This window comes from Macrotis lagotis, chromosome 1 (genome assembly GCF_037893015.1).
Source record: "Macrotis lagotis isolate mMagLag1 chromosome 1, bilby.v1.9.chrom.fasta, whole genome shotgun sequence".
In the NCBI taxonomy this organism is placed as follows: domain Eukaryota; kingdom Metazoa; phylum Chordata; class Mammalia; order Peramelemorphia; family Peramelidae; genus Macrotis; species Macrotis lagotis.
The window spans coordinates 447,760,522-447,770,811 of NC_133658.1; the positions used below are offsets into that span (position 1 = coordinate 447,760,522).

Here is a 10,290-nt window from a genome sequence, read left to right on the forward strand (position 1 = left end):
GTTTTAAGATGAAGCTACACAGACTTTTGGGGGGCCCCAAAATTGTTTGCTCGAGTAGAAGCTGCAAACAAAGGTGAGGAACGGCAGTTGAGCTGTCCAAAGTTCAGAGATCTAAAATCCCAGTGAGTCTCTGTTGGAGACTAAGAAGAGAAATACAAACAGAACTGCTTTAGCCTAGAAGGGCATTTATTTGGAGCAAAACGCAAGGCGATCTCCTCTAATCTATTGTTAAATGTTGTATAATGTTAAATGCTTTCTACAATAGATTGGAAATAAAACATAAAAATACTCAATGAGCCATTTTTAATCTCATATTTTTAAAGGGGGTTATTCTCAAACCTGGTATGTAATAGCAACTTTCAATTCTGTATATTTTTCTTACATTTATTCGCATGACTGTCTTGTATATACCCTGAATTCTTTTCATTAAGGGATTATTGAATTTCAAGTTATTGCATGATCTCCACTATTGAGTCAGACTTTTTCAAATAATATAAATATCAATTTTTAGGCAAGCGCTAACCACATAGAAATATACACTCTTTGTGAGTATAATACCTTTGTCCTTTCACTCTTTTTAATAAAAATATGTATCATTCACTAAAATTAATGTGTAAGTGGTTTTCAGTTAAAGTTATTATTGCAAATACAATGCTATTAAATGCTAATTACATAATTTCTATGCAATTTTGGTTTTTCTTCTCTTGACATTCTGGTTACCACAAATGAAAACACTATGTAGCAATTATGTAAATTACCATTGCAACATACCAACACGATCCTAGTGTTGCAGCTAAAACAAAACTGATATTTAGAAAAGTTTAAATTTAGGTATAGCTCATTTGTTTCAAGCTACTTTTAAAGGAATTTGTTTTGATCATTTAACTTGGCGGGAACTTTTATTTTGATTAACACGGAGATGAATGTCAATTTACAAAATGCTCCAGTATGATTATCTAAACATATAACCTCTTCAGAATTTGTTCTTGTAATTGATTAAAAAAGAAAATAATATGAGGGAAGATATTATAAAATTATGTAACATCTAATTTCCTTTTCCAAAAAATCCATCTTGAGAAAAAAATGAAACTGGAAATTAAGTTTTTTTCTTGGGGTTTTGCTTATATCTTTTGGTTTCTTTCTATGCTTATCTATCACAAGTTCATTCTCCTATAGAATAAAGCAAGGGACCTCAGACAGTGAATGATATATTAAGATTTCTATTTGGTTTACAATCTTGTAGTATATTTTATGCTATAATTGTAATGGTTTCTGCTTAAGAGCACTTCTGAGTGAGTTCCTCAGACGGCTAGAATTGACTTCTTATCTCCCTTCCCCCGCCCACCCTCCATTCCCTAGTGTCCAGTTTTCTTTCAGTTCAATTCAACAAACATTTATTAAGCGTCTATTATGTGCTAGGTACTAGGGATACACAGGTGAAAAAGAAAGCCCTGACCCCAGAAGTTAAAACGTTTCAAGTGTTCATATCTCCATACCAACACTATTGGTGCTTGGTGAAAATCTGGAAAATTTTTCTAATGATTCGAAATTCTTCTTCCTTAGAATTGTAGCGCCCTTATGGTTCAGATAAATCTTTTACGTTTTTCTTACACAGGACGTATATTTCCCACCAGAACTGGGGTGCGGGGGGGGGGGGGAGAGGCAGAATTCCTAGAAGGAAAATATTAAAACCGAGAAAACTGTGTACAGGAACGAAGATCAGAAGTCACCATCTCCATTGAAACAAACCTGGATCTTATCCCGGAACTTCAAGTTCTACTAAGTCCCGGGTGGCAGAAAGTAGATATTTTCACACCAGAAAATAGGGTATTAGGAAAGCAAAATTCTTTGAAACCAATCCATCAAATCCATAAACGTTTCCCCTGCTTCTCTGATTGCACCAGCTAGAGCTTAGTGCTTAGCACCAAGTTCCCTAACGCAGAGGACCAGGGTTGGGTTTTTTTTTTTCTTCTGTTGTTGCAGGCTTCCAAGGAGAGGATTAACAGCCAGAGCCTCCGCAAGCAAATAGGCACAGTTGTGCTTACAGGAGCAGTAAATAGGCGACTTTCCTCTTGTTTTTTGTTGACTTTTAGGTCTTGAACCAAACAAAAGCGTTATTCGCTGGGGGTGGGGCGGCAAACAATGAATAACTACACTTCTTCCTCGGAGGTACTGACTATTTCGTTTTACAGCCACTCCTTCCCTGCCTGACGCCCCCAACAATCCCCCCCCCCCCACACACACACTGGAAGTTGTCCTTAGAACCAGAAAAGGTGCAAAAATGTTGAAATCACTTTAAAGATCTCTGGGGTAAGTAAGGTAAGCAGCTAGAGCTCTCGTACCTTTACGCCTATGATCTGACTGGGTGATTGTTTCGCGGCTTCCACTTACTTGTTAAAGTTTTACCATTTTGATTCTTCATATTCAGGTTGGATTCTTTCCCCAAATCCTCACTGAGCAACTCTCCTTCCAAACCCAGAGTCCTAGAGAAGTGAAGCCAACGCCCAAGTTCTATCCCTAAAACTCGATGCCTCCACCGAACACCCACGGCAGATTGGAGGGGGAGGGGGAGGGGGTATGGGATTCATCACCTTCAAATTAAAGCCCTTATAGAATAACAAGAATTATAACAGAATCAATTCCTGCAGAACGGAACAGTAAATTAATTTAATGTTGGGGAGGAAAGACAGGCAAAAAAAAGCAAAAGAACTGGTACTTTTAAAAAAGAGAGAGAGAGAGAGAACAAGCTGCAAAGTGAAATACCTTGGCCTTGTAAGATCCTCTAATGTCACTTATTTCTTTGCCACGCGTTTATATCATACTTGGAATTAGGATTTCAAGACTTTAAATATGGAGAATTGTTGGAATTTACAGGTTTTTCTTCATCCCCTTTCGCTAGGTCTTTAAGCATTCCTTATATACCTCAATTTACATACACACACAAACATATATATATATATATATATATATATATATATATATAATTTGTTAAGTTACTCAAATAAAGGTCTTTTTTCCAGCTTCCTCTAACCGACAATGGTTTGAAGAAAACTGATTGGGAGCTCCAGTTATTTAAATGGAGGAATGATTTTCCCTTGGAAAATCAATTATGCTATAATTAAGAGAATTACACAACTCTTCTTATCTTGTTCTCCTATGTGAAGTGAGAATGATCAAATTAAGAGTTGTTCAAGTTCAAACCTTATAAATTACTGTGTTCACATACGCAGGCTCCTCACCAGAGATCTGCTTTTTCTTGGACTGCTGTTGTTATTGTTGATGTCAATCTGCACAAGTTTGACAAAGCATTAGGTGAACTGGAAAGTGAGACTGCTATCAAAGGAGATTAATGATTTTGTGATTGAGGATAACTATTGCTGTGAAATTACATTTAAGTTTCTTAAAATAGAAATCACCAATTTGGGATCCGGGCGACTAAAATTTTAGAAACGACGACATTAAAATTGCTACAATATACAGAATCACAAAAACCTTGGAAAACCTTTAAACTAAGATGTAATTGATCAGGCGAAGAAATAAATGTCCTTGTTTCAGTATAAAGTTTGGTGGTGGTACTATTTTTTTAATAAGAAAATATTACTCAGATCTGCTAATTTTGTCATTTTAATTGTGTCCAATTGTTTTTCATTATGTTTGTATACTCTCAAATAAAGAGAAAGAATCGGGGTGAGTTTCACTGGGTGGGGGGGAGAGGGTGGTAGTGGTTTAAATATACCATATTATCTTTACTATATAAAGCATATCTACTGGCATGCTTTCATTTCTTAAAATGGAAATCAACCCTTCTCAGAATAAAATAATCTTTATAATCTTGATTCCCAGAATTACTCTATCAAGTCTCCTGTATCAGCCTGCATATGTCAATTCTGCCTGCAGTCATTTTTCTTTGGGAAAACTGAGTTTACTTATGTTGTAGATATTCTTATAATATATGCACCAGTTTTCATTGTTGAAATTTTTCTTCTTCTCTTAGATTCAACTCCTTGTTTTCAGAATATCTATCTTATAATTTGCCAGTATGCAATAGTAAGAAAGCAGAAATCCTTATTTGTTAACATTTGTTTTATTTAAAGTCCTTAACTGCAAGTGATCAAAAACATACTCCACAGTTTTAAATCTCAATTATTTTCTTTGCTAATTAAATGAAAATATTTCCCATTACAATCACATTTATAAAAATTAACCTTTTAATTTGTTATTTTAACCATCATTTAAAGTAATATCATCTGTAAAAGAAAGAAATATAAACCATGCAATAAATTAAAAACACTGAGGAAGCAAACAAGAAAAATAATAAAAATCCATCTGGCTATGCTAACACCACATCAGATTGTGGAAGGTGCATTAACACTGGATGAAACAAGCAAACAATGTCAATAAGTGGCACAATAAAAATAATTTTGGATTCTTGGAACAGATTTCAAAATGAAGCACTCTACACCTTGTCTCTCTCCTAATGTAATAACTCTTTTTTTCTGGAAAAATAACATTTCTATAATGTTATAATAATACATATTTATTTTTTATGTGTTAAGTGACCCCAAAGCAAAAATGACCACATCTCTTTTATTTTTGTCTTTGAATTCCCACTGTGCCAGTATATAGTTGATGCTCATTGAGTAATTGGTAGTCTGCAAATCAAAGAATAGAGAGCTACATGTGGGTGGTTTTTTTATAGCAATTTTTCTCAGATCTATATGGTAGTGAGAAGGAAAGAAATTAGAGCACCATATGAGCTGTGGCTCTTGTAACATCATTTGGCAACTTTTGGAGACGTAATATGTTTATTACCTAGGTATATGTAGGACCATATCCATAGGCAAACAGAGAGACTAAACATTTATATATATATATACATATATATATGTATTAAGAAATTATACATATATCCTTTTAAGTCAGCAGCTAGCAAATGTTTCAGAAAAATTATCTTAAAAAGTACCTTTGATTCTTGGATTCTGCATGTGCTTTGTTACGTTAAGAAGAGTGCTATCCTTCAATAATTTTTAAAGAGCCCCCAAATCTACTTGTTTATTTATCTGGGTTCTTAACATGAAGAGCATTGCCAAATACCTGTAAACTTTTGGGAAGTTGGATAATAAAGAGAGTGAAAAAAACACACAAATATTTTACAAGTTTGACTACCTCTTTTTTTTTTAAATACACAGAGAAAGAGAGAGGACTAGAGGGAGGGAAGGAAAAACAAGAGGAAATATCTTTTTTATATACAATTGTGGATCACTGAGCTTTGCAGGAAGGATTTTAGTTTGTGTTTGGTTATTTGGATTGCTTTATAATAACATACACAACGAGTTTTGAATACAATAATAAAGTAACAGTCCTTTGCACTGTAGGGGGAAGAGATTGTGCAAAAACGTAAAATAAAATGTTTATTGGGGTTTCGTGAATGGGTTTTTTTTTTTTTAATTTCTCCTGTTACCAGAATGGCCATCCCAGAAAAAAGCACCAGTCACGGAAGCTAAGAAGTATTTAGGACTGGTCTGGAATACACACCTTGATAATAAGAAGGCTCCAGAGCCGAAGGCTCAATTGTGCTCCTCCCCGCCATGGAGGTACTGCTCAGGGGCAGGCTTCCAGGCAGCCCAGCGCCATAGGGTGAGTACTGCAGAGCCTGCTCATAGGCCTTGAAGTCCAGCTTGTGCTGCTGCTCGGAGGAGGACATAAGATTGTTGATGGAGAAGGGGTGGTTGAAGGAGTAGTGAGGGTCTCCTTTCAGGTGCAACTGGGACTCGTGGGGTGTCAAGACGTGTGCTGGGTGGGAGGGGGGCACTGAGGCTAGCGCCACGGGCCCAGAGGTGATTGGCGGGGCAGAAGAGGAAGCCGGAGTCTTTAGCTCCTGGGCGCCCCCTGTCGCCCCTGCCCCACTATGGTCCAGAGGCTGGGGGCTGGTCGCAGTACCCGACGCCTGCGCACCCTCCAGCTGGGACGATTTCCCGTGCACCCCGCGATGTAAGGGGGAGTTGGAGCTAGTGCTGGAACCTCCCGGGGGCTCCTTCCTGTTGTCCGGACCTCCTTTGCCCACGCCTCCTCCCCCGCCGCCACCTCCCGGCCCGCCTTGCTTCTCACATTTGAAGCGCTTCTGCCGGCGCAGGTAGCAGCCGTTCTCAAACATGTTGCCAGAGTCCGGGTGCAGAGTCCAATAAGAGCCCTTGCCAGGCTTATCGGGAGAGCGAGCCACCTTGACAAAGCAGTCATTGAACGAGAGCGAATGGCGAATGGAATTCTGCCAGCGCTGTTGGTTCTGCCTGTAGTAGGGAAATAAGTCCATAATCCATTGGTAGATTTCACTCAGGGTCAGCATCTTGCTGGGAGCTTGTTGGATGGCCATGGTGATGAGGGAGATATAGGAGTAGGGGGGCTTGGCATGCGGGTAGCTCCGCTTGAAAGTTTTGGCATCCCCTCTGCTGCGGCTCAGATTGGAAGGGGCATATGCCATCGGACTCATGCAGGGGTTCATGGACCCAGTGTAAGGACCCAGTCCATTCATAGAGGCAGCCTGTTGAGCTCCCATAGCGTTCATGCCCCCAGGACTCAGGGTCGTTCCCATGGCAGTCACCCCTGCTGTAGTCATGCTGTTCATGGCACTGGCTGAACCTCCCGGCATTCCAGTCATGGCACTAGGGCTTAGTCCGGCGCCTAGGCCCGGGTTGGCATAGGACATGTTGAAAGAAGCTGGGGTCATGTTGCCGCTGGTGGTCATGGTGTTCATAGTCATGTAGGAATTCATGGTGTTCATTGAACCTAGGCCCGAATTCATGTTGCTGACAGGCACTGAAGAGTAGGCCTGCAGTAGGAAGTGTAAAAGAAGATAAAAGAGGGGTGGGTTAATGCAGAGGGGGATAAGTGATGGGTGTGGGTAAAGGATTGACCTAAATCCACCTGCATTTCTCTCTAATACAAAGACCATTCAGTATCATATAAATAATCTGCCCTACATTCAGCAAAGAATGGGGGGGGGGGGGCCCAGAGGAACAAGGAGGAAAAAAAAATTCCAATTTCCACAAACATGAAGGAAATACTAACATAAAACATAACCCAGAAAGGTATGAACCTTATTAAAATCAGAAGTTAGCTTAAAACCCACTTTCTAACTATCCTCTATTCTATTATCCTAATTCTTGTTTCTCTTACAAAATGCACCCCCCCCCAAAAAAAAAACACCTCTGGAAACCAAAGACCTATTTTATCCTCTATTTGTCCCCCCCAAAAAAGAATATATTTCTATTCATTAAGCCCAATTTTCAGAAAGATTTTCATTCAAGAAAAATAGATTGAATAATGTGCAAACTCCTTTTGTTATTTAACATATGTAATTTGCAAGGCCTGAGGCTAGAGTTGCAACAGACTTTTAACCAACTCTTTCTCCTTCAATTTCCTCTGTCTCTCTGTACAGTATTTCTATACTATTTCTTACCAGAAATTATCTAAATTCATGTGATGGAAAGATTGGCTCATTTTCCTAATGTAGAGAATAATTGACCTTTACAAATCTTAAGCAAATAGTGGTTTTATTTGTTCTTAAACAAATCTTCTGCATAGTTTTATAAAATCACCATCACATTTAAGTTAGGATTGGACAAGTGAATATTTAAAGTAAATTTGGAAGGGGGACTAGAAGAAATCCAATGTATATATTAGATTTACTATCAGTACGTAATGCTCCTTTGAAAATATTCAGATATTTGTAATAATTTCCCCTTTCTCCAATACCCTCAATATATTCCAGAATATGGTAATTTATAACATATCTCAACTGTAATATTTATTGACATATTAAAATGGACACTTTGATCTTTGTAAAGCATGACCTGAAAGAGAAACTTGATGATCATATCATAGAAGCTAGGAAATGAACAATTTCAGCCACTGAAAATTTCTCAAATGTTTATTCTATTCATAAAACACCCACTTAAGATATGCATCACTTTATCGATTTATATTCACAACCTAAATTTGGATAGGATATCTTTGATCAGAAATAGGAGTTTCAATATGACTGAGACAGAACTAAACAGCTGAAAAAGTTTTCATTCTTTCAAAATTAAGCTAAAATTAAAGCATTTTACAGTAGCATTTTAAAGTATGTTCTTAAATAACGATTCATATGAAATTTCTCAAAAGATTAAGCAGGGAATTGTTAACTTTTACATAAAAGAATATTTGATTCTTAAAAGTAATTGTCATAAAACTGTCTTATCTTATTCCTACTCTAGAAAATAAACAGGAATTAAAGAGAATTTAAAAGTTACATGATCTAGAGTTTACTCACGTTTAAATATTCACTATGCATAAGCTAAGATTGTGAGCAGATAAAGATATTTGTTAAGTGAAAGCAACTATATTATCTATGAAAATATTTCCTGTTGCTCTTCTATGGCATTTAGGTATTCTTATTACTTTTTACACAGGGACACACAATTCTTAGCAAATGCAGTTAGTTGAATGGATGTGTCCAGGAAGTGCCAGTATAATAAATCTTCTGAGTAATCACAGGGTAATTTCAAGAGAAAATGAGTTTTAGTAGGTGGTTGGCCTATCTATTCTTTCTCAATATTCTTTTGTGCTTATTGTAAAATAAAAGTCACCCAAAGTCACGCAAAGGGGAGTTGGGGGTGGGGGGGAAGGGAGGCGGGATTCACAATGAAGAGAAACAGGTTCTTTCTGTCTGAAATGAGCCGATGCATCTCACCATCGCCACCCAGTGGTTCTAGCTAGGAGCGTTCTCCTTTTCCTCAAAGATCTTTCTAAAAGATTAAGTTTTTGTTTTGTTTTTGAATTGGGGACGGATTCTTTGAGTCCATTAGTTACTCAGCTACTCTGGTCAGAGAGAATTTGGAAATGAAAAGGGGGGGGGAGGGGATGGAGATGTCAGCCTCTCAAGGAAGTCCTGGTTTCTTCGTGGGGTTCATTTCAACTTGCCCATGTCGCTACTTGCCTAATTGTGGTACGGCTTGTGCTCCAGTTTTTCCGTTTCGTGGAGGCAAGTGCTTCCCCAAAGGAAAAAAAAAAATCCCAAACTCTACAAAACCCCAAGTTCCTGATCCTCAAAAAGTCTAAGTCCCCTTTTCTGAAGCTGGGAACATCTCTCCAACTCCTGGTCCATCTGACTCCAAATCTCAGCTCTTAGATTATGGTTTCGTTCAGAGCGAAGCATGGTTGGCAGTCGTCGCAGTATCTAAAGCTTCCCAATTTCACTAATTAGTTTGTCCTCCCCAGATTCCCTATTCCCCGTCCTCTTTTCCTCCCCTTCTTGAACAGCAACCTCAGACCGCCCAGCTTCACTCACCTCCTGAGATTCCGCGTAGTAGCTGTTCCAGTCGCTAGTTTCGTGCCCTTCCATTTTCACCGTACCTAACATCATGGAGCCAATCTACCCAGTGTAATCATTCAGCCCTTTGCAAAGCGGCGGGCAGCAAGGAAGGGAAAAGGGGGAGAAACAACCAGCAACAATAACACTACAAAAAGCCCCAGTCACCAACCAAATCAGCACCCCACCTAAGAGGAAGCCAATTCCCGGTGTATGCTTTATTGCAGCTGGTGGGGGGAGGGTTGGGGAGAGGGAAAGGCTGGCGTAGAGCGGCGTGGGTGAGAGACACTTGAGAAAGTGAGGAAGTGCCGCCTGGGATGCGAGTGGAGTTGAGCTGATGTGGATCTTACGTCGCCCAAGTGCCCACCTCCTTCTCCTCTCCCCATTTGTCCGCTGCACAAAGACGCTTGCACCTACAAAGCCAAAGATGCACCTGCAAACAAACGGGCACCAGACACTCTCGATTCCTCCCACCCCGTCTCCCTCTCGATCACCCTAACTCCCTACTTTCTTTATCGTACCGTCCCCTCCCCCAAACTAAGGCGTCACTTTATTTGCAAAGCAACGTAATTGGTTTAAGCTTAGAGGGAGAGGAAAGAGGGAAGTGGAAAGAAAACAAAAAGGGAAATACTCTCCTTTGCAAAGAAAAAAGTGGGGCCGACCTCGGGATAGCAGATCTCTCTAAATGAACACTGTGGCTGAGGTGTAAGTGGCGGGGAAAGCTCTGAAGTGAAAGTCAAAGGACAGCCGGTGTCAAAGCCTGGAGATTAGAAGACTGTTAACTAAACTGCAATTGAGGTTCCCCTTACTTGGGCACCCTACTGTTTTCCAGATGACTGCTTAAGAACAGCTGCCATAACAGAGCCTAGTAATGCCAGCTTAGAGTCTTTTTTTTTAACGCCCACTATTCTCCCGCAATTCCACATCGCCTTCTGTCAAGC

The 10,290-nt window shown here is 39.3% G+C and overlaps 1 protein-coding gene across 1 annotated transcript; it reads right to left on the reverse strand.

The window, feature by feature from the left end:
• Positions 1–3,013: 3,013 nt before the first annotated feature.
• On the reverse strand, positions 3,014–9,841 carry FOXA1 (forkhead box A1). Its single transcript, XM_074213420.1, has 2 exons — positions 9,329–9,841; positions 3,014–6,826 (listed from the first exon to the last, which is right to left on the reverse strand). Exons 1-2 carry the CDS (start codon positions 9,401–9,403, stop codon positions 5,501–5,503), a joined length of 1,401 nt encoding a protein of 466 aa, XP_074069521.1. The 5' UTR covers positions 9,404–9,841; the 3' UTR covers positions 3,014–5,500.
• Between the last annotated feature and the right edge of the window lie 449 nt (positions 9,842–10,290).